We start from the raw sequence: 27,233 nt of genomic DNA, 5'->3' as shown, positions 1-27,233 counted from the left end.
ACCGACTTCGTCCTGCTCTCCACTGTGGATTTACATACCCTGATTTCCGTGGGACTGGGAAGAGAAGGGGGAGGGCGGTGAGCCTTTCAGGAACTGAGGAAGCAGGCGCAAACGGCATAACTTAACAAATTAACAACTTGTGTGCTCGCCGTCGCTTCTGTGGCGCCTCCTGCCTTCTGTCGGAATAACGGCTGCTTTTCTGCTCTTCTGGCTCTCTTCGCTTCTCTCGCTGGATCATTTTCCTATACTGGAGGAGGGCTGGGAGTTTTTTCGGAGGAGACGGGAAGCAGCTTGAGTTTAACCCGGTTGGAAGGGCTGTGGCCATGGCCGGGGGTGGTGGTGGCGGCGGCAGTGGGGCTTCTCCGTTGGGCCACGCACCGCCGATGTGGTATCACCGGGACCTGAGTCGAGCGGCGGCCGAGGAGCTGCTTGCCCGAGCCGGTAGAGACGGGAGCTTCCTGGTGCGGGACAGTGAGAGTGTCAACGGGGCTTACGCTTTGTGTGTACTGTAAGTAACTTCGTCGGCCTCGTTGTGCTTTGTTTACCTTGGCTTTAGCTAGCACACATGACCAAAAGGGGTCATGGTGTGTTCTCTGTAATTCTGCAAACTTTATAAACTCCTCTCTTTCTGTTTTTTTACTCCATCATTAACTTTTCTGCAGTAGACGCGATCAAACTGTAGCTGAAGTGTGCCTAGCAAAGCGTTAAGTTGTTTGTTTACTTTCTTCTGGAAGCCAAAGACAGGGATAGAGAGACTGCCTGTCTGCCCTGCAGTGAAACCCCAGCATGGCACACAACTTTAGGGCTGTCCCTGTCTGTCTTGTGTCTGATGTGGTCGCCTGCAGCGCCCTTTTTACAGGACTCTGCTGCAATCAGCCTGCGGGCTGTGAGCAGTGGCATTAAACTGAATGGTCGTGGAGGTAAATATAAGCATGCATGGGCTGGTGAAGCTTTGCTTTAATTTGAGGTCGGAGATGTGGTGAAAGAATGGGCCTATCCGAGGAGCTGTACATAATATAGTATATCATGAAATGACACAATATCAAAGGACAGTTAAGAGCGTCTGTACTTAGAGGGAGTTAGGGCAGCCACCTTGTTAAATAAATGACGAAAGACTGCCCATTCATTACACAATGGGGACTTTTCCACCAAACACCTACATGTGTAACAGTAACACAACAGTGCATTCACCTGAGAAACTGATGCAGGAACAGTGCTGTCAGTGTCAACAGTGGTTGAGGCAATGTTAAATGAACCATGGCAAAGGGGTCTTTAACTACAAATGACTAAAAGGACTTACAGCCACACACATAGAATACACACTGTTCAGGTTCAGAGAAATATCAGGCCCCTGACATTCACTTCACCTACATCCCCTATCTGATAAGTTTACCCCATGCTGAATCCCTGGGTGTGTAGTTTTTACACATGTAGTATACAGCTCATATACATCACCTGCTGATGGACTGCAAAAGAATTGAAACAGTGAGCTTGTTCAATCCACAAAAATTTGAACACTAACTTCTTTTAAAGTAAGCAAGTCAAATAATCACAGCTTATGGTGCTTCCTCTGTGATGTCAACCAAAAATATCAAATATCTTTTTGGGCTTTTGGAAAGTGCAGCTAATATAATGCAATATTTTTTTTGTTATGTAAACTGATTGCTGCTATGGTCATGCGTTCTCACATCTCTTTTAAAAGCGTATAGTAGGTCAGATATGTCACCGCTAATTGTGCTCGTCATTCAGTGGGTCACTCTGTGACCGACAGCATTCCTCGCATCCATGCATCATTAGTTTCCGGATTTATTAGTGCCTCCACCTCTCCCTTCCTCTCCCCTTTCACCTTTCACAGTACTGACTTTGTTTCATCTCCGAAACGAAAAACAACTTCCAGGCAAATTACAGACAAACAATGCGAATGTTGTTTTTAAATCCAGAAGTTTTGGTTTCACATACACAAAAATAAGATGACAGAGTTTCACAGTTTACCGTACCGTTGAGACAAATGACAGCTACTGCAAGAATTGGCACTAACACGAACAGAAACTGCTATAATCTTCAAAGATGAACTTTTCATTGTTGACATTGTACGCCCGTCGTTTCCCACGTTGGCTGTAATTAAAGCAAGTGGTAAGTCAGAGGGTTTTTTCCAGCTTAGAGGAAGGCCTTTGACGGATGACTATCCGAGAATAAAAATTCCTTGTATTTGAATACAATGACTCACATGAGCAACAAAAAAAAAGAGAAGTAATTTGATTCTGAGTGCAAATCGGGAATGTCAGAAGCAGTTTGACAAAATGTACACATATCTTTTCAATAATTACGCTTACCTAGTGGCGTGTGTGACAGTTGTTGCGATTCATTGCTTGCCAAGAAACCCAAGCTTGAGCATTAATTATGTGCCTATATTACCCACAAACAAGAAGATGAATGTGCAATTTAAAATAAAGGTGGAGCATATTTGCTGTAAAGCATTTTCTCTGTGAATGTTATTGTGAGTGCGAATCGCACTGATTAATTGAACATTATTTGCAAAGCACCCTTGTAGGCCACTCACAGAGATGAACCAGTGCTGCTAGGAAAACCAGAAAGAAGTGGCTCACTTCTCGAGAACACGGATGACTTGGTGTTTCCCAGTAATGCCTCCAGCTAAAGAGAAAACGATTCGATGGTCAGACAAGACCTTTATTTGTCGCCTTTGTCAAGTTTTGCACTCGCTGCTGTGTAAACCAGCATTTCTAGGAAGTAAAATGTGAATCAGCAGATGTGTGGAAAGGTTTAACCATCGAACGGCACACTTTTTTTTTGTCACAGGGCCAGCGTGCCACTTTGGATGCTCAGAGGGCTGATGTGAGTGAAGCACATCCGCTCAATGTTTTCTTTATCTCACATTCACCTGATCACTATACCCCCCACTTAATCCACTGAAATGGTGCTTTTAATTCTATTATACAGAATTAAAAATAAAGTCCAATGAGTACGAATGTGACTTCTTTCAGTGGAATATACAGTGGACACCCACGAAATGCACAAACCAAGGATTTGTTTGTTTTTTTACCTGACAAGTCTTTTCAAAGTCGGACGTGTAACTTATAGACAGGGACACACACACTTCCTTTTTGAGGTCTTAGGAGACCCTGGTGCATTTAGGAAGTGTTTCCACTTGTTTCGACTGGCTGACTCTTGATACTTTCGTTAGCCAAGCATTAGCCTTTCACTTCCTCTTATAGTGACTTTGGATTTTGTGTGTCTGCATGCAAGTTTAATACTCGTGTTTAGTATTTGTGAGCTATGAATGTTTTAATTTGCGTGGATGCAGTACGAGTCCAATGTAGCATGTTAAAGCTCTCAATGATTAGCACACAGTTCTGTAACATCATTGGCTTACACATTTTAAGACTCTGTATAAGACGGGAAAGGTGCCGGCAGTGAGATGAGCTTATATGCTAATAGTTTTGAGTGTATGCTAGTCCCTGTCTCTCAGCTGTTTTCTGTTTTTGCTGTCAGGAATACGGTCGTTACTATCAGTTTAACACGTCTTAACTTGCCAGGGTTCAGGATGCCTCTGTGTAACTGTGTGTATGTGTGTGTGTGTGCATTTCAAACGTACAAGTTTGTGTGCAGACATTCCTCATGTAGAAAGTGTGTTTTGCTCTTTGTAGAGTTTTCAAATTCTCCTTTTTTTTTCTAAACTTCTTTCCAGTACACAGAGAATCCCTTCCCATTTAGTCTGATATTGTCTATCTAAGTAATTTGAAACAATATCTGCTGTCTGCTTACTGTCCTTATGTCAGTTGTCATTGAGTGAAAAATCCCTCTGAAAGAGACTCGTTTCTCCTTAACCACATCTTCTTCTTTTATAAAATGTATTTAGCTTGTCAGTTTCTTCAGAAAACAAGACTCAAGTTCACTTTCACATGTATTTTCTGTTTTGCTATGGTAATCAGTTTGTACTTGATGTTGATTGCCAAATGAACTGTCATTACTATTACTACCAACTATGGCTACGCACATTCATCTATCCATTAATTTTCTTCTGCTTAGTCAGTTAAAGTAAAGTGTGGGTGCCGAATCCCAGCTGACATGCGGCGAGAGATGGGGCATACCCCAGTCTTTAACATTGGTGTCACAGAGACATTCATACCTACAGGTAGCCTAACATGCATGTCTTTGTGGACTTGCAACTGCGTTTGCCTCAAGCCGCTTTATGCTGTAAGGTAGTGACCCTAGAATAATAGCAGGAAAACCCCAACAATCATACGGCATCCTTTGAGTGAGCACTTGGCAACAGTGGAAAGGAAAGGAGATGGTCTGCCTCAGACACTTCTCAGGAGAGAAGCCTCCTTTAGCCTAATTCTGCCAGAAGTCTCTTCCTGTTAAAAGCGAGTTTTTCTTTTCCACTATTGATTAGTGCTCACTCATAGGCGGTCCTCTGATTGTTGGGTTTCTCTCTCAATCCCGTAGGCTCTTCACCTTACACTGTAAAGTGCTTTGAAGTGGCTGTTGTGAATTGGTGCTATATAAATAAAACAGAATTGAATTGAATGTTTCCCTCTCGCTAGCTGTGAATTGACCGCAGTATTACTTCCACTTTTCTCACATGGGGGCAACTGGACATGACACAGACTTTCCAGTAGCTAGCTGGCAAGTTAAAGGCTATTCAATGTCCTAAGTGAATGAGTGGGACATTCGCATTCTCACATATGTCTCTGTTTGGTAGTTCAGGGCTGCGGTGCATGAATGGGTATTAATTATGTATTTAGCGGTCACGTGATCAGACAGAAGAGACTGAGGCTAAACCCTAAATCTAAATTCATTGCTCTTCTAAATCCAGAAGAGCGATGGTAATTTCCCAAATTGGCTGCAGCAACATGCCTGCCAAATACGTGAAGGGGGGAAAAAAGCAGTATGCATATATCTATTGTTTGTGCTCATACCAAATATTTCTATGCAGATTTTTTTTTTCTGCTAATCACATGCTCCATGAAGTGTCTTAATCAAAAACAACGTCTCCATAGTGCTATTGTTAGCAATACAGTGATAGCAGGAAATGAATCGTCAGTGTAAGTCACACTGTAGTGCAGTAATACACACAGTATTTACTGTGCTTGTTCAGGAATGGCCTCTTGCATTTTTGGTAGTACGTGACGACAAGGACGGAGAAGGCTGTAAGGAGTAATCTTAGCGTTTGATTGTTGTATTTCAAGGAAAACCTAGTTGGGTTTTGCCAAGATAGGCTTCTGTTTGAGCTTTGAAGACAGATTCACGCTGTGTATATTCTTAGAAGAGGTTTCCCTCTAAACTAACAGAACAGAGTGAGCCAGTAGGGTAGTCCTTATCCTTTCACACAGGCCATTGTTGACAACACTCATAAGCTGTATACTGTGAGCCTATCTCTGGCCCACGACAACCCTCACTCTCTTTCTCTGACCCCCTTCCCCTCTGTTAACTTTACGGCCGTTGAAACAATAGTATTTACTTCACAGACCTGCAGAGAATCTCATCAGCTGCCAACAGGAAAACAAACACACAGAGGCACACAAACACATTGTACACCGCAGTGACGCTTGCGTATGGATTTTGTGCCACTTGGTCTTCATGCTATTGTGTTTAAAATGTGACAGGATTGAATGTGGGTTTGATTTTAGAGGAACAAATATTTATCTGGTCCCGTTAGTTTGAGCTGATATGGAGCTATTATTTGCAACAATTTGCAAAACAATGCGCTGTTTATGAATTCGGTCAACGTGGGAACTTGTGCTCGGTTCAACATTTTGCTCCTTTTCAGCGCCTAAATTTAAAATTTTTTGGATATTACTAGAGTAGCTTTGCATTTTTCCGCTTGTGTGTAAAATAATCTGTTTTTACTAAAGTCTATCTTAAATGGAGTGTTTATATTATTTTTTATTTTTTGACCAGGAAGTGAAGTGAGATAAAGAATCTCTTTTACGAGAGCTTCCTGCTCCGTGATAAGCAGCGTTAACCTAGTTTTTTTTGTTTTTGTTTTTATAAACGGGAGAATATGAGTGTCCTAGTAAACGCCTGCACAAGCATGAAATCATGCAAAATCCACACAGGACAGTCCTGCCAGGTTCAAACCAGGACTCTCTTGTTGTGAGACAAAAGTTAAATCGCTTATTTAACAACCAAGTCCAGAGGTTTAAAATAATAGTGATTTTGCAAGTGCAAATCAAAAATCATTAGTTAATTCTGCAGCATGACAATGATGAAGCTCCCAAAATGTTTTTTTTTTTAAGATGCCATTAAAAGTTCAATACAGGCCCAATCATTTTCCTACAAATGCTATTTAATAACCAAGTTAAACATCCAACAGCTCAAGCAGACTGTGACTCTCGTTGGGATCTGGTCATGATCAAAACCATTTGCATGGTGGTCTGAGAGGAATGTGAGAAGCATCACCAAACAAAAAGTTTAGTTTTTAACTTTCTTATACATTGTTGTTGAGATCATTTTATATTTTATTCCAGTCCGTGTTTTAGCTCCTGCAGCACACTGACCTGGAAAAGCCGGAAAAGCAGCTGGGTTTTGAATTCCCAACATGGATTTATCCCTCCCTCCATTTATACACACACAGGCATACTGTAAATAAGCGTGGTGTTGAAGCAGAAGTTTAAAAAAAAAAGACTTTGGTGTTAGGCTGGAAACTTCGAAACTTCTGAACTGAGAACACCAATGAATCAAAAACCACAATGTTTGCTTGGCAAATCAAAAATTTTGCGGTCGGTCCACTGGACCGGCAGAAGCACAGGCATGAAAATCATTAAGCTTTAGCTTGTGGCTGTGGGCGTGTAGTCACGCCTGGGCCAGCCGCAGTGTCAGAACATTGATCTGTGATTGGTCGATGGGGGAGAAAAAGGAGCCTGAGGTTCAGTCAAATCAGTCTGATTTGCAGTGGTTTAATGCAACAGAGGCGTACTTTCATTTATCATTTAGATTCTGACGTCTACTCCATTTTAGTTTTGTTTTTAACTGTTGTCAATACTTTATGATGTACAAACACTCAGCTCTGCTTTACTGTACCGTGCTACTGTAAGTATAAAGCATGCTCACTGTGACAGACAGCAACAGGTTTAAGATACGCCGTCTAAACCCTCCTCACTCCCATGCATACAATCACACATGCTGTCCACTAAGGTCGAGTACAGTGGTGTGTGTGTGTGTGTGTGTGTGTGTGTGTGTGTGTGTGTGTGTGTGTGTGAACTGAAAATAAAGATATTCAAATTTACGTAGAGTCATAAAAAATAGAAAAAAATTCTCTGTACTTCTGCGTCCACCTGTGTTTTATTTCCACTTCATTTGCTGCCACTTTCTGCCCTTGTCCTCTCTTTGATTCAGCTCCCCTGACTTCTTTTTACTCTCTCTTTCTTTGCCTGTAGGTTTCAGAAGCACGTCCACACATACAGGATATTACCAGATGACGAAGGTTTTCTGGCAGTGCAGGTACAGTAAAGACACTCTCACACTCGTGCTTTCAGCAGCAGCTGGCAGGCAGAGATGCTTTCGTTGGCTCTGAGCTCCCTCTCTTACACACACACACCAACAGCAGGGTCTTTGTGCCTTGTGCTCAACAGCTGTGAATACCAGCTACCAGCAACCTCACACACGCGAAACACAACACAGGGCTTCGAATCATGTGGCCACAGCACAGCTGTCTTGTCTCACTGCTGTATGAGTTTTGGGGTCTTCAGCTGTGACGCTGAAAAGTCTCATTTTAAATTTATCCGATTGAGTTTGTGGCTTCTTCCTGGTTTGAATTATATTTAGCCTACAGGGCTGCAATTGCTTACAAAACATTCATTGTGGAACAATGGAGGCTACCAGAAGGTTGGGCAATGTGACTTCTTGTAGCCACGGTGTTTGGATGAACTTAATGCATCTGTCTCTTGTTTCCCTTCCTTCCTCGCGCTCTCAGACCTCTCAGGGCGTGCAGCCTAAGCGGTTTAAGACTCTGCCAGAGCTGGTGTCATTGTACCTGCAGCCCAGCCAGGGTCTGGTCACCACCCTGCTTTACCCCGTGGAGAGAGAGGAGACAGCTGTCAGTGACGATAGGGACTATTCCGGTAATTTCAGAGCTAACGCAAACACACATGCCCAGATGGGGTGTCCTCGTCATCGCATGTTAACCGTGACGTTCTGTGTACTTCTGACTGGTAGATGGAGAGGATGAGAAGCCGCCCCTCCCCCCTCGCTCTTCCTCCACCTCCACTCCCCCTGGACCAGACACACCCACAGACAGGTACAAAGTCCACAGAGAGAAACATCTGATTGTGTCCTGTTTATAACTGTAGGGAGCTTAATCACAAACTACCTGCAACCACCAATCGCGTCACTCGGAAGTCACGGAAGTCACACAGGGGAAGTATGTCGCTTCATTGTGAATTATGTCACAGACGTATTGAAAATCACATAATCTCACACATGCTCACAAAAATAATAAGGAAGCGTTATTATGGTGATATGAACACACACGTTACTCAGTGACTTTGTTTGTTCCAGTTTATATGGCTACACACGCACGCGCACACAGATTATCAACTATTAAAAGCACTCGTTCACACAACTTCATGCACGCTCATTAACACATACTTCCTCTCTGTCTGCATTAAGAAGGTAAACCACATCCTGCTAGAAACCACGGCGTTCACGGATGGTGTGCGGCTTTGATGAGGTGCGGGCTCTAGTTGTCGGGCGCACACAGACGCGTACATTTCAAATCCCTGTCAGTTAATAATACTACTAATAAATTTTTGACATTTCCCTTATGTGATAAATAAATACACTTTTACAGTTTTTTCAGTGGGAACCAAACCACTTCACACAACAGTTGGTGAAGTAACAGAAACTTATGCATTACCTAACCTTGGTTAAAGTGTCAGCCAGTGAAACAATATCTTCCTTTCAGTTCTTTTAGTTGTTCTCTCTCGAGCTGCCATAGAAGGAAATCAACAATGCAAAATGAGCATAAAATGCATTACAGTTTAGAGGAAGTAAAGGGAGCACACATGCATGTCCTTTAAAAATCCTCAGGGACTTTGCGTGGTACAGCAAAATATAGCTTACATGGAAGCCATGGTGTGGATCGTATGAAAGGGTTGTAAATGCTGAAAATTAGTCTGTAAAAGGTGTTTTATTTTTTATAGGTTGGCCCTTTGCCAGTTCACGTGGTCCAGGGTGTCCATGAGTGTTCAGGCGGGCATAATTTAGCTCAGAGGAAGTATGTGACTCTTTAAAAAAAACAACAAAAAAAACAAAGTCGCGACTACACAGATGCCAACTCTCTCGCCGACGGGCGCACACACTCATCCTACTTCTGGCAAACTGTGACGTCCATCTTTATTTTCCTTTCCAAGGGGTGTGGAGCATCTGCAGATTTAGCAACTATTCTTTTTTTTTTAAGTATCACCTGGAACTTTAAATAACTCCGTGTGACTTCTAGCAGTAAATGCATCAATGTAATACTACAGAGCAAATAAACAAAATCAAGAAATATGGCAGACAGAAAACTGAACGGTAAAAAGCTCTAAGTAGGCCCCAAAATGTTTTCATGCTTATGTCATGCCTTTACAGAATTACTATGGTGCAACTTTGCCCAAGGCAGTGGAGAACACGTGTGTATAAAATGTGTAGCCCATCGTCAAAGCTGCAGTAGGTGTTAATTTATAAAAGACAAAATGTGGAAATTTACAGGCCTGTCTTGAAGCTCTCCCTTCTACCCACAGGTATAGATAGAAATAAGTAATTCTTGGCCTTTGTTCCACTGCAGCTTGCGTCCTACATTGGTTTCCTGTTTGTATTACTGTTCTTTCACCGCTACTTTATACCTCTCACCTAATCTGTTGTTTAAAAAAAACAGAAAATGAAGCTAGAGAAGGGCGATGCGACCAAAAATATTTATCACGATATATAATTGACACGAGACAAATTACTTTACAACTCCACAACTTTATTAGTGCAAAAAACCCCATCAATGTATTTTCACTTAAACAAGCAGCTTTTATGTGCATTAAAGTTATATAAAAATGTAACAGTGCAAATGCAAATTCTTTGCTAACAATTTAAGCAAAAGGCATTTCCAGTGGAAATTGGCCGACATATCCTCAGCATAACCATGTATAATATCCACAAAACTTAAAAAAAGGTTATGCACATACAATACGGTAATATTATGTTGAAGCACAGTACGTATCACTCCACCAGGCTCCTGCCTACAATAGCCGTAATGCTCCGAAAATCCATCAAATCAATCAATCAGCTTAGCAAAGTCGTACTAAAACATTTGACAGATTTTCGAGCGCCGTGCACATAAAATCGTTTCGAGGTCAGTAAACACAACCAGAATTCATACATAAGGCACACGGGATTATAAGGGGCACTGTCGATTTTCAGAAAAATCAAAGGATTGATTTTAAGTGTGCCGTATTTTCCAAAAAACAAGGTAATAACGGCGGCCCGCTAGCACGTTCTACCAAAAATAGTGCTTTGTTGTGTATCTGACAGATGAAAGCCAAACCAGTTCCAGACCACTGAAGTTGCAGCATTTTTACAAACCAGTTCTGGTTCATCTATTTCATTTAACGATCCGCTTTCGCCCTTCTCATTCTGCGTCGTCGCCATGCTTTTTACGCCATGTGCGTATGAAAACAAAGGCACTGCGCATGTGCGTTTTACCCATATTCTATCGCGATATTTCATTTTCTTATCGTTGCCCAACGTTATACCGGTATTACCGTGAACGGTATGATATGACCCAGCCCTAAATGGAGCCCAGAGGAGACACATCAAAGAGTCTAGTTTTCTCTCAATCACTTTAAATAAACGCCACTAAAACTTTTTTATTTTGTTTTTTTTCCCTGAACACACCAAAACCATCTGTGCCTTCCTGGACTTTAAATCACTAATGCATCGTTATTATTTGAAGCCTCCTTGTATTCTCATACACATACCAGCATTTGGAAATGATGTTCATGTGGTGGTTATAAATGGTTTCTTTGAATATGTTTTAGTACTCCAGCAGCTAATGGCCTGAGCACCATCTCCCACGAGTATCTGAAGGGCAGCTACGCTTTGGACCTTGAAGCAGTCAAACAGGGGGCCTCATCCCTGCCTCATCTCAACAAGACACTAGTGGCCTCCTGCAAACGCCTTAATGGGTAAGCAGCAGCACATCTGCACATGTGCAATATTTTAGAAAGCTGTCAAAACGAATTTAAAACTGCAAATCATACTGGTATTTAATAGGCAAGTAACACACTGAATTCCCTTTTTATACCCAAATTTGAGCACAGAGACCTGAAAAAGTCAGAAATTAATTAAGATTGTAAAAAAACACTGTTATCTGTAATTTGGCATTAAAAATAATAATGCACTTAATAGCTGTTCCTCTTTTTGTTTTGTTTTGCATTTTGTTATTTAAAAATATCATTATAATTAAAGAGCTTGTACAGACTGGTGGGTTGTGCATTAAAAGACACACAAAAATGATTTTGGTGATTATGAGTATAATTAATTTAGGGCATCTGTGGCATAAACCTTACATTAGTGGTGGTCTAATAAACTTGTGAAGCATTGTATATTATGTAGTGTTATATTCTGTCGGTTTCCTGATTGACTGACTGCCAAAGATTCACACCTCTCGGCCCACAGAGCTATCTGCTTCCTTAAATCAGCTCTAGGGTTTTTTTTTGGGTTTTTTTGCACGTTTAAACACTGTGATGATCCGCAGGAAATCAGCTTGATTTCAGAAATGTTACTGTATGAAGACATAAGTGCAGAAAGAAGCTGTGAGGTAAATATGTGAATCTCTCTCTGCTCCCTCAAATAGAGAGGTGGATAAAGTTCTGTCAGGCCTGGAGATCCTGTCTAAAGTGTTTGATCAGCAAAGCGCTTTCATGGTCTCCAAAATGATCCAACAGGTACAGGTACTCTTCGCTTTTTTTAAAAGTGTGTGGTTGTGTGTGTCTTTGTTTGCGCAATCGCAGAATCTTACCCTCCTTTTTATTATCCTATATCCCATAACAAACTGTTACACGCGGTGATTTTATTATTTTTTCCCTTACTTTATCACACACATGTAAAAGCCTTGGTAACTTCTTAACACTTAACAGTGTTGTTATTAAAGCCCTTCTTCCAGATCATAGCTAAAATTATTATATTTGCCAACCCGTAAAGTTGAGGATTGCTCGCTTGTGGTGGGCTTTACGCTTCGTTTCAGAGAAGATAGAGTGTGAGTCATGATGTCCTTTAAATATCCCCGTAGCGCTCCTGCTAGAAACTTGGTATTAAGGAAAGCTTCTGTATACAGAACAGGCAAATAAAATATATAATCTGATTTTGCATGCATGTGTTATTCTTTGTAATTAAAAACATTTTCGTGTGGTTGGACAGAGAGTAGAGCCGATTAGTGGCCCAGCAAAATTCTTGATTTGAAGTTCAGGAGTCACTTTAGTCATCAAGCAAGGACTGACAATGAGTTTGACTAAAATTTGAATAAAAACCGATTTTAGGCTGGTTTAGACTGAATAGCCTTAAGACTGCTCTGTATATAAGTAAGTGTGTTTGCTGTGCAGTTTTAAGGCTGCTCTTTTTACATGCACTCTTTTTGCGGATTACATGGACTCTAATGGGTTTTTTTTGTCTCCATCAGTCAGTGAATCAGGGTGGAGACCAGGAACTGGAGAACCTTGTGACCAAGTTGGCGATTCTCAAAGACCTGCTGTCCTCCATAGAAAAGAAGGTACGCACAGACGGCACATTTAACAGCTGTGATGGACAACATGGCGGCTATTGTTTTCACTTTGTGAGTCATCAGGAAAAAATGTGGTACAGTAGCAGGATCTGCCACGGCTCTGAGTCCTCTGACAGGTGTTTCTGCAATCTGTAAACAAAAGCTTGTCAGCACAGTAGAGTTCAGTGGTGCCAGATGAAGTCATGAAACTTTATTGCTTTGTAGTTGAGATTAGAGTAAAAAATCTAAATGAAAAAGTGAGCATCGAGTGTGAAGATTGGTGTGCTCTCACCTTACTTTCTATTTTCTCTATGTACTTAGTCTAGTAGTTTGGAGATGGTTTGTTTAGATAACCCTCTCCATATGATGGATCATCTGTCTAGAAGCCCTGCAGGGTGTGCTTGTAGCGCAACACGTGACGTTCTCTCCTTTTGAGGCTTTTACATACAGCACATATAAACCACGCAGAAGGAAAGAGACAGGGTTGGGATATCGCTCGACTTCCCTTTAGAAGCCCTACAAGTCAGCAAAGACCTGATGTGTCAATGAGAGTCTGAGACTTTACAAGTAGAAAAGTGGACCCAATACGCTCATGTTCAGGTTACTGTTTTTATTCTTGGAGTCGGCTAGAGTAACTGTCCATGATTCACAGTTCAGAATAACCCTTATTTATATTACAAACACAAGGTTTGAGACTCGTTTTAAGGATGATGCCTTCGTTTCACATTATAAAGAGCCAGAAGAGAATAAGAATAATAATAATAATAATAATAATAATAATAATAATAAATTAAATCTCCTGTTTACAAGGTGCACTGTGTTCTACTTTGTTCTACTTTGTCACTTGAGAGGGGGGGGGGCTTTCACTGGCTCGGGAGGAAATGGCCTCAATGTAGTAAGGCTACATGTCCAGACGATGATACTGGTTCCACCTTCCCTGCTCCTGTTAGATCACATCCAGGAAATAGGAAACCTTTTCCTTGCTGACACAAACCCTGAGACTCAAAATGTTACAGTTTTATTTTCTTTTTTTTTTTCTGTACCTTATTCTTATCCTCCAACTCTCTTTTTATTCTGTTCTTTAAATTAATTGTTTCTCCACCTGCGTGTTTGCCTCTTTCTGATACCCCTCAGGCCCTGAAAGCTCTACAGGACATGAGTTTGACCTCTCCATGCTCCCCCCCTCCTCTCCACTCCATGCGTCACAGCAAATCCATTCCTGTGCAGGCCTTCGAGGTATGCACCGACATCCACCAAACATGCACGCCTACATACTGTACTTCATTACCGGCTGTCTCACTGCAATGTGATGTAGGTCAATATCATGGCAAATGAAATTAAGTATTGCCCTTAAAGTCAAATTGCTCTGTGGACATTAAAGCTCCCTTCTGCCAATTTGGGTAAGCATCTTTTTAAGCAATCTTTTTTTTCTTTCTTTTTTTGTATGTAGAAAACCCTGAGATTTATTTTCTGTATTTAATTTCTGAAATGTTATTGTCAGGCAGTGGTATTTAATATGACAGATGGCATAAACTGAAGTAAAATAGGCTAAAAAGTCATGCATTTCTCAGCACAGGAATTTTAGCAGCAGATGTGATGTGAGGCCAAAAGAATGTTTTTGAAATGCATTTCCAGCTTACGTCATCACTGTCGCAGCATTTTATCACATTTCCTTGTAAAAGCATGAATTTAAGTGAGGCAGTTTTGATGTGCTGTGTATAAGACTGTAATAGTTTTATTATGAAAAGTACCAGCTGCATGGAGTGCAAATGTTAATGCTGAAGGAAGACTGAGAAAAGGAAAAAAAGGAACACGTTAAGATGATATAAATGGCTTTCACTTTGAGAAAAGTGGTGAACTAAGTGTGAAAAGGGTAGAAGGAAAAAATGTCAGGGAGGACGTGGGGGAAGGAGGTGACACACAGAGTTGAGAGATGAGTCGAGAGATGCTTGATTGAAATATTGGCTGTTGGCTAAGCCTGCGTTCTCTGTGGCGACATCCTTTCAGTAGTTTCCTGTTGCACACAAGTGCTACGCTAAGGAGATGCGGCGTCTGATCTGCCTTGTGACACCCAAACACAGAAGCACTCAGTGACTCAGAGTAAGAGTGAGTGTACGCCATCTGTTTAAACTTTTTTCCAGTCTTGCGGTTCTTAGTAAGACCTATACATCAAAAAAAATGCGTGTGCGAAGAAGCTGGTGTGTTGCTAAAGGAGGTTGGCAGTTTGGTGGCCGTCTTTCTCAGTTCCTCCAGTCTGTCTGCTGAAGTGTCCTTGGGCATTACACTGATCCTCAAATTGCCCCAGATAACTGATGTGTGAAAGAAAGTTTCTCTATGAATAGAATCAGATCATTTCTCTTTGTGGATATGAATCTAAAACCAGAATTTGGATATTTACTATGATCATCAACATTTTATTCATGCGTTTTCTCATCTTCGAGGCTGCGTATGACTAAAGTAGATCTAATACTGCTCTGTGCTTCGTTTTAGAGACCCCTGGTGGAGGGTAGATTATCTCAGTAGACACATAGGGTTTACAGAAGCATGCTCAGTATGCGTTTAAGTGAATTTAAACTTTCTCCTGTGGCTCATTGCAGGTGAAGCTCGACGTTTACCTGGCGGAGCTGACGAAGATCGGAAAGAGTCAGAAGTACACGCTGTCTGTGGACGTAGAGGGAGGAAGGCTGGTAGTAATGAAGAAGGTGAAGGACAATCAAGAGGACTGGATCACCTACACACATGACAAAAGTAAGGATTGGGGCACCATTCACACAGAAAAAGTATGTCCATTATAGGATTTTAATCTCGCCATCCAACTTGAACCTTCTTTAACCCTCCAAATCTGTTACATGACCTTTTTTTCCCTGAATTTATCTGCAACTTCCCATCTCTAACTCGCTGTCCGTTCGCCTCTGTGTCTTTCAGTACGTCAGCTGATCAAGTCTCAGCGGGTGCAGAATAAACTGGGCATTGTGTTTGAGAAGGAGAAGGATAAGAGCCAGAGGAAAGACTTCATCTTTGCTAGTGCCAAGGTCTGCACACAAGAAACAAATGGACACATAAAACTGCTATTTTACAGCTATTCATAGATAACTTACAGTTAACATGCCGCCTTCAAACTGAAGATTTTGCAGTAACATTGCCAGAGTTATTGCACAGGCTTATATGCATTTCTCTGCTATGAATTCAGTCTGCACTGAGACTCTTTGTACAAAATTAAAAACCTGCTGTTAATCAGTGAGGTAATGTTGTCATGTGCACCTGTTTAGCTGTTCGTTAATACAAATATATAATCAGCCAATCATGTGGCAGAAACTCAGAGTATTTATACATGTAGATATGACAATCACAACCTACTGAAGTTCAAAGTGAGCATCAGAGCAAGGTAGAAAGGTGATTTAAGTGAGTTTGAACATGGCATGATTATTGTTGCCAGATCTGGGTGTTTCAGAAACTGATGATCTGCTGGGATTTTCCCCCACGAACCCATCTCTAGGGTTTACAAATAATGGTTTGAAAAAGAGAAGAATAAAGAATTAAGTCAGTTGTGTAAGCAAGAGGGGGTCCAAGCTGGTATTATTAGCAGAGTGTAATCAGTGACGTGGTTGGTAAGTGTATAGAATATAAAGATGTTCAGAGGAACTTCAGAATGACGGCTATCAGTGGCATCATCCGCTCACTGATGTGTGTTTGTGCCAGAAACGGGAGGCGTTCTGCCAGCTGCTGCAGCTGATGAAGAACAAGCATTCCAACCAGGACGAGCCAGACATGATCTCCATCTTCATAGGCACCTGGAATATGGGTTAGTCACACTGAATGACTCGCCTTAATGGCTACAAATACATCTGAAAATGTTCAACGAGAAAGGAAACAGTTTGACCTTTTTCCTGTCGCTTTAGGCTCTGTACCTGCACCCAAAAACGTGGCCTCGTGGGTTTTGTGTCGTGGTCTCGGGAAGACACTGGACGAGATGACCGTCACCATCCCTCATGACCTGTATGTGTTTGGCAGCCAGGAAAATTCAGTGTGCGATCGGGAGTGGGTGGAGTCACTGCGCGCCCTGCTGAAAGAACAGACAGAACTGGATTATAAGCCGGTAAGGAAAGAAAGCCAACTGTTTATGGCTTGATGAATGTGTATGAAGAACATAAGGAGGTGTTGCGGATAACCCTCAGGCGAGTGCTGTTGTTGTACTTGAATGAAAAAAAGTTGATTTTTTTTTTTATTATGCAAATGTCATCATGTTTAGAAAAAGACAAATTTCCCACATTAGTTCTTGTCTGATCGTTTTTTCAGAACTGCATTTTTATGTTTGACTAATATGAGAAAAGAAACATTTTAAAACTTTTGTTTTATTGTAATGCATAGTTATAAAAAAATTCCTGTAAAAAATACAATAATTTCAAAACCTTAAAAAACAGAGTTATTTTTGAGGTTACACAACTTTCCTTTATCCTCTCCACACTTTAGTTCCTGTAACAAATATAGAGCTAAGTATAGGACTGTCTCTATACAAGCAGAAGTTTTTGCGGTTTGCATAAAAATGACCCTGTTTGAAGGGGGAAAAAACTGAAGACAAGGGGGGAAAAAGGCTATTTCTGCATGGTGCGAAAACAGAAATGATGACTGTAGGTTCCTCATTGTGTCTCGTTCTCGTCTGCAGATCGCCGTGCAGACTCTGTGGAACATAAAACTTGCTGTGTTGGTGAAACCTGAACACGAGAACCGGATAAGCCACGTTGGGATGTCCAGTGTCAAGACGGGCATCGCCAATACCCTGGGTAACGGCTCTACTCTGTATTCCGTCTTTGCTATTCCTTCCTATGTCTTGCTTCCTGCTTCAAATGTAGGAGGAAATAGCTCTGATTTCCTGTCTTAACAATGGCCTCCTTGAGCAGTGTTCATGACTGAATCACTTGTTAGTTGATTAAAAAATGTGGGACTTGTATTAGTAAGAAAATGTGAATCAAAATCTAAACTTTCACAAAAATCTTGAACTCATAAGAGAAAAAAACACAGATTTCCTTCAGCTCAGCAAACTGGAGCCGTTCATTGTTTCTCATATTTTAATATAAAACTGATCACAGCCAGATCCCCGGTGATCCTTTAAAAGTTTCTGTTAAGTAATGCTTGTAATTGCACCTAATTTGCTGTATTTTGATTTAATGTTTGATTTTATGGTTTCTAGGTAACAAAGGAGCAGTGGGCGTGTCTTTCATGTTCAATGGGACGTCGTTTGGCTTTGTCAACTGTCACTTGACATCAGGGAATGAAAAGATTGCCAGGTGCCCAACACGCTCTTATTTTTATTTTTATTTTTTTGTTTGTTTTAAGCCTCTCAATATCAACAACAGAGAATTCCTAAAGCAAAAGAAACCACACCCCCTTTTAATTCTAAGGTTTTATATCAGGAAGTAATTCAAAAAAATCATCCGGTCCTTAGCACGTCTTAGAACCAGGTAAATACAACCTTAGATGACATGTTACACTCTGATTATTTATTTTAGAACACAGGACAAAATCCCAAACACAGCAGTAAATCTTCAACAGAACAGCTGAAAAAGAGAAGAATGAAGGTGCTGCGATGTCCCAGTCAAAGTCTAGACCTCAACCTAACTTAAATACTGTGGCAGGACCTTAAAGAGATGAGCGTATACGTGTACAATCATACAAACAGAATTACTGCAAGTTCATTGCTGCTAAAATTGGCTCCACAAGCTTCAGAATCAGAGATGCTTTGTTTTTCACGCATAGTTTCTGCATTTTGTCTTTCTTGTCAAATCAATAATGACACTGGGTAATATTCATAATCTAATAATTCATCATAGTAATTGAAAGAGGCTGTGCTTTCTGTTTGCCATAAGTGTAAACTTGGTTTGGTTTTTCATTATAATTTGGTGAAAGCTTGTTTAAATGTCTTCTTACGTGTGACCTTTGACCTCTGCAGGAGGAACCAGAACTACCTTGATATCCTGCGGCTGCTTTCACTGGGAGACAAACAGCTGAGCTCCTTTGACATTTCGCTGCGCTTCACGCACCTCTTTTGGCTGGGAGACCTTAACTACAGGCTGGATATGGACATACAGGTGAAGCAGAAATAAATACAGGCAGCCTCCAAAACGTGGATGAAACTTTTCTGTCTGACCCTGTTTTTTGCGTGTGTGTTTGTGTGTGCAGGAGATTTTAAACTACATTAACAGGAAGGAGTTTGACCCCCTGCTGAAAGTGGACCAGCTCAACCTGGAGAGAGAGAAGAATAAAGTGTTTTTACGCTTTGGTTAGTGCTGGTTATGAATATCCTCACGAGTCAGAGCAGGATGTGTTTCAGTGTACAGAAATATAACAGTAATACCAGTGAAAAGTCAACACTAACAAAAGACTGCTGTCCTTAAAGCAGAGTTTCAGTGGTCTTATAAACACAACCGAAGGGATGACTCACACTTACCAAAAGCACCTGCTCAGCACTCTTGTTGTTCCCTGAATAGTTCACCATCAGCTCTGGTTTTTCTTTCCAGACTTCAGTGGTTCTTAAACTGTGGGCTGTGCCCTCGTGGTGGGGCACAGAGCCACTGCAGGAGGGGTGTAACCAGGGGGGAGGATGTGTGTTACGTTCCCCTGAGGGGTCTAGGCGGGGAGGGGGAAGTAACAAAAGTGACCGGGTCAGAAAAAGGAGTCAGGGAGGCAAAACAGTTAAATAAAACAGTTTTATTGAAGTAATTCAACTAAAAGAGACGGACAAGCCGTTATCACCATAAAAGAAACAAACAAAAACTCAGGCGTCGGTCAGTAAGGCAAAAAGTCAAAAGGAAAGCGCAGCTCACTAGCTGGAAACCACAATACACAGCTCACTAGCTGGAAACACCACAAGACACTCAGCTCACTAGCTGGGCCCACACAAAATGGCACTCTGGCCCAGAGCTCACCTTTCCCTGGGCTTAAATCTCCTTGATTACTGACGAGAGTCAGCTGCACAAAAGGGAAAGGTGGCACCTCAGGCAGAAGAGGTAGTGTGACACGCCCACACAGGCACCTTCAGGAGGAGGCCCTGCTAGGGCCGTAACAATGTGGAGTTAAACAAAGTTGGATAATTATGATTTTTACTGAGAAAGTGAACCGACGTTGGCTGTTTGCTGACATTTACTACACTGGAATTGAACTTGGACCCTTTTTTAATGTTAATGATTAATCCAAACAATAGAGTGGGTGTGTGGACTTGTTTTATCTTCTGAAGTGAGTAATTCAAGTCATTCACTGCTGAAGCCTTTTTCACTTTTAAACATTATTTAATCTTAACTCAATGCAATGAAGTCTGCACTAACACTGTGATCAGTGTGTGATATCACTGGGATTATTTGTTTTAGTAGGTAACTAAAAATCAGCCGTTGCCCTGCAATGTTGTCCAGTGATCCATGATGCCATGTAATAAATCCTTAAATACCAACCGATTACTGAGAACTTGGTCATGATTGCTAACCCGGGGTCATAAATACTGTGAATCGCACCTGCTGTTATATCAAAATTATAAATATTGTTATGAAATGCTAAACTTCGAACCTTTACTGAAGTGGATGTGTGTCTCTTTGCGTGCAGCGGAGGAAGAAATCTCGTTTCCGCCCACCTACCGTTACGAACGAGGCTCAAGAGATACGTATGTCTGGCAGAAGCAGAAGGCCACAGGGGTACGTTCCCTTTCTTACGTCAGAGCCACCTCTGATAAATTCTTTCTGTTCTTGTGCCTCGTCCTGATAATTCTGCTTTTCCGTCTGTCCCAGATGAGGACTAATGTTCCATCGTGGTGCGACAGGATTCTGTGGAAGTCTTACCCAGAAACACACATAGTCTGCAACTCCTATGGTGAGGATCATCAGAAGAAGAAAACCTTCATAATTTCACCTCATAATGCTAAGTGGACAGAAATTAAAGTTGTTGTTTATTTTTGTTTGTTTGTTTTTTTTGCCAGGCTGTACAGATGATGTTGTGACCAGTGATCATTCCCCTGTATTTGCTACATTTGAGGTGGGCGTGACCTCCCAGTTTGTCTCCAAAAAAGGTACAAATTTAATTTTGTTTCCTTTCTGTCACTTCCTCTACTTCCTGGTCTTACTTTATCTGGGTTTTCTTCCTCCCACAATCTTTTTGGAGTTCATTATTGTTATTATTCATGTTATTTAAGCGCTCCGTGTTCAACAAGTGACATTTAAAAGTGAGTGATTAAATACATGCCTGTCTGCACAACCCACACAGATCTTTCCTCCTCTTTCCATCTTCCTCCTCCTCCCTCCTGTCCACATACTTCTGCACAGGTTTGCCAAAGTCTTCAGAGCAGGCCTACATCGAGTTCGAGAGCATTGAGGCCATAGTAAAGACGGCGAGCAGGACCAAGTTCTTCATTGAGTTTTACTCCACTTGTCTGGAAGGTGAGGTGAATGTGATTGCACCTTTGCAGTGACTCTTTCATGCTCATAGACATAAATATAATGAGCAGTCTGACAGAAGGAGTTGCAGTAAAGCAACGTGACCCAGAATGGATGCAATAAAAATGTTTTTGCTTCTTCTTATTTGTATCTTTCTCCCTCCCTCCTGGTCTCAGGCAGTCAGTATTACCTTTAAACTAGAATCCATAAAATCCATTTTTCACCTGTGTTGTGCCCCTGCCACCTGTCCACCATGTACTTTTAAATTAAAATGCAATGGGTACCTGAATCCTCACCCCGCTCTTTTCCCCACCGTCTTCCCTTTATCCTCTTCCCCTTCCTCTCGTCCCTGCATCTCTCTCTCTTTGTCTTTCTCTCTGTCTCTAATCCTTAGAGTTTAAGAAGAGTTACGAGAACGACAGTCAGAGCAGCGATAACGTGAACTTCCTGCGCGTGGGCTGGTCCAACAAGCAGTTAACAACACTCAAACCTCTTCTGTCAGAGATCGAGTACCTGCAGGATCAGCATCTCTTGCTAACAGTGAAATCACTGGATGGATACGAGTCCTACGGTATAAAGATTGTCTGTGCTTGTGGTTCTTTGAAGTTTAAAGGGAATCTAGTTTGCTGGAATCTAACAAATCTCCCCCACTCTTTTTAGGCGAGTGCGTGTTGGCTCTGAAGTCGATGATTGGCAGCACAGCACAACAGTTCCACACCTACCTGTCTCACCGTGGGGAGGAAACAGGAAATATCCGAGGGTCAATGAGGGTCAGAGTCCCTTCTGAAAGAATGGGAACCAGGGAGCGATTGTACGGTAATGCATTTTACACCTTAACACCAATTACCTACAAAGAGAGGAGATACTAAATGTCTTTCAAGCTTGCCGCATCCATCACTTGAACAGTTCCTGCCTGCATGTTTTCAAATTTGCAGACAGGAAGTGATGGATCTAGGGTTACAAGCATGTCACGTTTAGTTCTAAAACTGATTTTGTTGCTGTGTTTCAGAGTGGATCAGCGTGGATAAGGATGAGACGAGTGGACCTAAAGGGAAATCTGCTGTGGTATGCAGATCGGGGCATGAGTATGTGAAGTCAGTACACTCTCCTTTTTTTTGCACTTGATTTTTATTTAGAGTTCCCACACGTCAGTGGGGATTTTTCTGTATAGCGTATGTTGATGATGTGCTGGCATGTACCTAAATATCGATGCTTAAATACCTTAAGGGATTGAGTCGTAGCAGTCAGGTCTTTTTGTGAGTTTGTTGATGAATGCGTTTGAACAGCTGAGCCGGGTAACTTCAGGGTTAACCTTGAGTGGGTTTCTTCTTGAGTGGGTGACTTGCACTGATTATAGATCAACAGGTATAAAATCACCACTTGCTGACAGATCTAGTTGCATCACTAATCCTGAAAGAGCTCTCAGATAATAGGATGGTATCAAGATTTGTAATAGTGTCTGAAGTCTGCAGCTGAAAGATTAACAACTAAAACTGTCTCATGCAAATTTGCACCTTATTTTAAAAAACACTCGATTATAACCCATCAGATTCTCCTTAATGATTGAGGCTTTTCTTCCTTCCTTCAAATAGGCTAAACCTCTTTTAAAGCATTACTGGCCATAAGATTTATAGCATGCACACATATCTGGTGCTTTTCCTGATTTATCATATTATAGTTTACTCCTTGCAAAATCAGCCACTCATCTGCTGGTACAATAATCAGTGGGACTGGTCAGATGTTGCCAACATGAACCTTTTCATGTGAATGTGCTGGTACCTAGATCGGGAAACCCTGTGTTTACTTAGACAGTTCGTGTGACCGCTTACCCTAACACTGGCGATCAGGGTGGTGGGGATGTTTTTAGAATCCACAGCAACTCAGACCAGTGACAGAGTTACAGAGCACGTCCCCAAGTGTTGAGGCACAGAGTGCATAAAACACACACTTTGCTGACTCAGAACTCTACACTTCCTCTGGCATTACCATCATGATACAAAATGTGCACCAGGAGCTTCGGTGCATGGGATTCCACACCCGAGCAAATACTGTACGTGCAGTGTGTAGGTGGCCTAGTATTTATTTCTATTTAGATGTATTTATGTGTTATATTGAATATCTGCATTAAAAAAAAACACTGATAAAGATGATGCTTGATTATCCTGCACAGTGTGACTTGAGTACGACACAAAACACATTTTAAACCACGTGTTCATGTTTTTGTTTTGTTTACTATAAAATTTGGTCTTTTATGTTTTCTATGAATCTTTATGCAGTCTTCAGAAGTACCGCTACGGCACCTTTAGACAACATTCATTAGTTATTGAACATTAGTTATTAGAAGAGTTTGCCCTCAACAACAAAAGATGGTGTCAACAGACCTCGCACATTTTGATAGTCCGCTGTGTCACACGCTATAACATTGAGTCAGAATGGCAACTAGACACACCTGTAGGGTGCAGTCTCTCCATTTGTACGTTTATCTATTCGAACATCCTGCAAACATCGTGTTAGGAATGTCCTGAAACTGTCGTGACTTCTCTCTTGTCCCGCCTGCTGACTTGTTACGATGTGTTTTGAAAACAGGCCATCTGTGATTCGTAAGCCCCTCGGAGAGCTGGGAAAGGTCAGTGAAGAGGGAGAAAGGAACAGCAAAGAGGAGACCGCTGCAAGGTACTCATGACAGACACTTTCACTTAACACTTAACTATCACGTTAGGTTAGATCGTCTGATGCATTGTTGATGTGTGCAGATGAAAAGAGTTTTTACAACAGTTTCTGTGTTTATAATGAAGACCTAAACAGGACGGATCAGACAGCGATCCATCCATCAGCAAGAACAGCTACAATAATCCTGCCTACTACATCCTGGAGGGCGTTCCCAACCAGTCAGCTGCAGCCGTTTCACCTGAGCTTCTGCCCTCTCCTACCTCAGCCAACCCCCAGGCAGCTAAACCCCCTCCTCCCTCTGCCGGGGCGCGTTCCAAACCCCCCGGCGCAGCCTCGGGGCCCCCTCACCCACGCAGACAGGTTCGTGCCATTAGCGAGGAGAGCTCCTCAGAAGACGATGGAGGTGCTTGTGTTGTTGGGGCACAGGGAGGAGGTGTTGGAAGCACACTGAATCGACCTCCTCCTGACTTCCCCCCACCTCCTCTACCAAAGGGAGCCCTGGAGATGGTTCCCGAGGCCCCCTTCACCAAACCTCGCTCCCTTTACCCCGACCTGGCTGAGGTCAGGATCCCCGCAGCTGGCTCCGCTGCCCACGGAGATGCTTTCAGGCGAGGAGGAGTTGGAGCAGGGGCGCTAGACGACCAGTCGTGCTCTGTGCTCCAGATGGCAAAGACACTGAGTGACAGTGAGTTTCCTGGACAGCCTCCTCGTGCCCCCTCAGCACCGCCTCCTCTCAGGGGGCAGCCGATGGGTTTAGGTCTGGATGCCTGCCGCACCTTCCCACCTAGAAATCCCATCACAGAAAGTATAGCAGAGGATATGCCTGAGGAGGTAAGCAGTTCATGGGAAGTAATTCTGTTCAGTGTAAAACCGTTTCAGAGGCTGGAAGAAGCAATGCTGTGAGTTTTGCGTAGTTTTCTTTCAGGTGACTCCAGTTTTTGTGCAGTTTCTCACAAAAACACGAATGTCTTCAACTTTGATGTTAAATATCAAAGCCTTTTACTGTAAGATGTGTCACCTTATTAGAGTGCAGAAAAGTAGAGGCAGTCTTAAGCTCTTACTAATGTTGTTAGCATAAATGATGTGGCGGATGTGGCTCCTGCATTTAGTGGCTCCTACATTGCATTTCTCCTCCGCAGGCACTTTGGGGCAGCAGTAGCTCATCTCTGTCTGTGGGGGAATCGTCAGTGGGCGAGTGGCTGCAGAGGCTGGGCCTGGAGCGGTATGAGCAGGGTCTTCTACACAACGGCTGGGACGATTTGGAGTTCCTCAGGTACATGTAGATCTAGGCTTTTATTTCCTCTGATAATGCAACAATAAATAAAAATGAAAGCAGTTCTTCATCATTAGATTCCCTTTTTTCCCCCCTCCTTTTTCCAGTGACATCACTGAGGAGGACCTGGAGGAGGCGGGAGTGCACGACCCCGCCCACAAGCGAATCCTGCTTGAGAGCCTCAGGCAGCAGCAGCAGCAGAAATAGACTGCATCAAACTGGTCCATGACTGGTCCAAACCGGCCTGGTACCACACCGGGCCCAATCTCAGCTCAACTGAACCGAGCTGGAACGTGCCAATCGATGCCAGACTGTGCCTTCTGAGAGAAATTGCACTCCATTTGTACTTTCAAAAACACTTTCTGAACCAACGTCCTTTGATTTTCACATGTACTTTATGTGTGTTGTCCTCATACACGTGGCCTTATTTAATGATAATCATTTCAGTCCTTCAAGCATCACTACATAACTTTGGCTTTTAAATCCAGAGAGGAGATCAGGTCAGACCCAACCTGCAGCTTCAAGTTGGCATTTAAAGCTTGTTTCCATTCGGCCTGAGAATCCTCTAACTGAGGATGACTTTGAGAAAGAGAAAAGAGGGCTTTGAAAACACACCACCTGTGTTGCACACCCTCGCTTTGGACTCTTAACTCATTCACTGCCATTGACGTCTATAGACGTCAATTACGTTTTCAATGGGAGGGGCTAGAATACAACCTCGGGCAGCTTGTCAGTGAACATCAGACTGCTTGAAATGTATTTTTCACAAAAAGCTCGTTTTCTCCCTTTTTTTGGTCAAAACAGGCATTTTTGGTGGAACCCACCACTCTTCTACAGCTGATTACTAAAAAACGGAAAATGGTAGAAACAAGCTTTTTTTTTTTTGGATGGAAGAAGAGAGTCTGTTCTTCATTTTGGTAGGTTCAGCGTTTATGTGATCATAACACACAGTTTTCTGTGGCTCTTCAAAAATGAGTAAAAATGCTCAAAAACCCTGGCAGTGAATGAGTTAACAACACTGGGTTCTTCCGAGTCTCAGATTTTTCTTCCTCCCACTCATAGTCACAACAAGACATCAGTGGGAATAATTAGAACAGTCGGAAGTAACATCCGCCCCAGAGCTCGGGCAGAGGAACCTTTTAACCTGTGTGATGGAGGAGAGCAGGAAGCGGTGATCGAAAGGAAACTAGAAAGTCAGGCTTAAGTGAGATAAACTCAATTTTTTTTCAGTTTGTGTATTCAGTTAATGATGTGCATTTATGGTTTTATCAATGTTTTTAATGATAAAGGGAATATCGAGCAAACCAAATTAACCCCGTTAGAGCTGAAGGTGTATTCCACCTGGGTGCAGCATGTTAGGTGACTGTGTTAGCCATCAACTTGTCAAGTCGCCTTTTTTTAAGTGGCCTGTTGCAGCTGGTTGTTATTGAAACAGTCAGTATAGGTCAATAAAATGAGGAGGCTAAATGGTGTAATTAATGCTGTACCAAGGTGAAATATGTCAAAGATTTTAGCCAAGTACATTTCTCATTCTCACATGTTGCCTGTGAAGATGCTGAATTTGAATTCACAGAAGAAAATGTATGTTATTGTTTGTTGCCTTGAAAACATGTCAGCATATTTTCTGCGTTTCATTTTCAAATATATAAATGGAGCAGCGTTCAGGCAAATTGGTTAAGGTAGCCAAATACATGAACTAATTCAACACCAAAACATTTGTTTTCTCTCTGACATTTTACTGTCATTTAGTTTGGGGTTTTTTTTTCTTAAATTACTCAACGCATTGCCTAGCTTTAGGATCATGGCACCTTTTACTCTTATGGGAGACGCTGTCAACTGACTGAAAACAGAAAACTCAGGTTTCTGCAGGTCAGGTGCGACGTCAGGGCTACTGTTTCTGGATGTGAGCAGCAGATGGCGCTGTTGCGCCACAAACCTGACCCTGGAAACCTGCGGAACACAGGACGAAGTATGCCAGTAGCGGTTACACTCCTTAGTCAAATTTGGTTTTAGATTTAGTTTTCAAGCAGTTAAAAGTCGGATAGTTTTATTTGTTCATAATTTCAATTTAAAAAAGAAAAGACCTTAAAGAGATGTGACTTCACCTCCACATGCCTAACACCTGCCG

At 42.1% G+C, this 27,233-nt stretch overlaps 1 protein-coding gene across 3 annotated transcripts; it reads left to right on the top strand.

Moving 5' to 3' along the window:
- inppl1a (inositol polyphosphate phosphatase-like 1a) lies at positions 1-25,801 on the top strand. 3 transcript variants are annotated; one of them, XM_026192684.1, is made up of 27 exons: positions 1-508; positions 7,401-7,464; positions 7,937-8,084; positions 8,179-8,260; positions 11,028-11,174; positions 11,846-11,936; positions 12,668-12,757; positions 13,883-13,984; positions 15,346-15,496; positions 15,674-15,780; positions 16,448-16,550; positions 16,648-16,844; positions 17,412-17,529; positions 17,937-18,033; positions 18,696-18,834; positions 18,926-19,025; positions 20,339-20,427; positions 20,521-20,602; positions 20,709-20,798; positions 21,052-21,165; positions 21,557-21,733; positions 21,823-21,978; positions 22,172-22,256; positions 23,749-23,835; positions 23,958-24,663; positions 24,972-25,105; positions 25,213-25,801. In XM_026192684.1, the coding sequence occupies exons 1-27, from the start codon at positions 324-326 to the stop codon at positions 25,310-25,312; spliced, it is 3,741 nt and encodes a 1,246-aa protein (XP_026048469.1). In that variant the 5' UTR covers positions 1-323; the 3' UTR covers positions 25,313-25,801. The 3 variants fall into 3 exon arrangements, with proteins under 3 accessions (XP_026048469.1, XP_026048470.1, XP_026048468.1); XM_026192685.1 differs by having other exon boundaries at positions 11,846-11,942; positions 22,172-22,247; XM_026192683.1 differs by having other exon boundaries at positions 11,846-11,942.
- The last annotated feature ends 1,432 nt before the right edge of the window (positions 25,802-27,233 follow it).

Source organism: Astatotilapia calliptera, chromosome 14, assembly GCF_900246225.1.
Source record: "Astatotilapia calliptera chromosome 14, fAstCal1.2, whole genome shotgun sequence".
Taxonomy (NCBI): Eukaryota; Metazoa; Chordata; class Actinopteri; order Cichliformes; family Cichlidae; genus Astatotilapia; species Astatotilapia calliptera.
The sequence above is the reverse complement of the archived record's forward strand: the minus strand, read 5'-3'. Positions and strand labels throughout refer to the sequence as shown.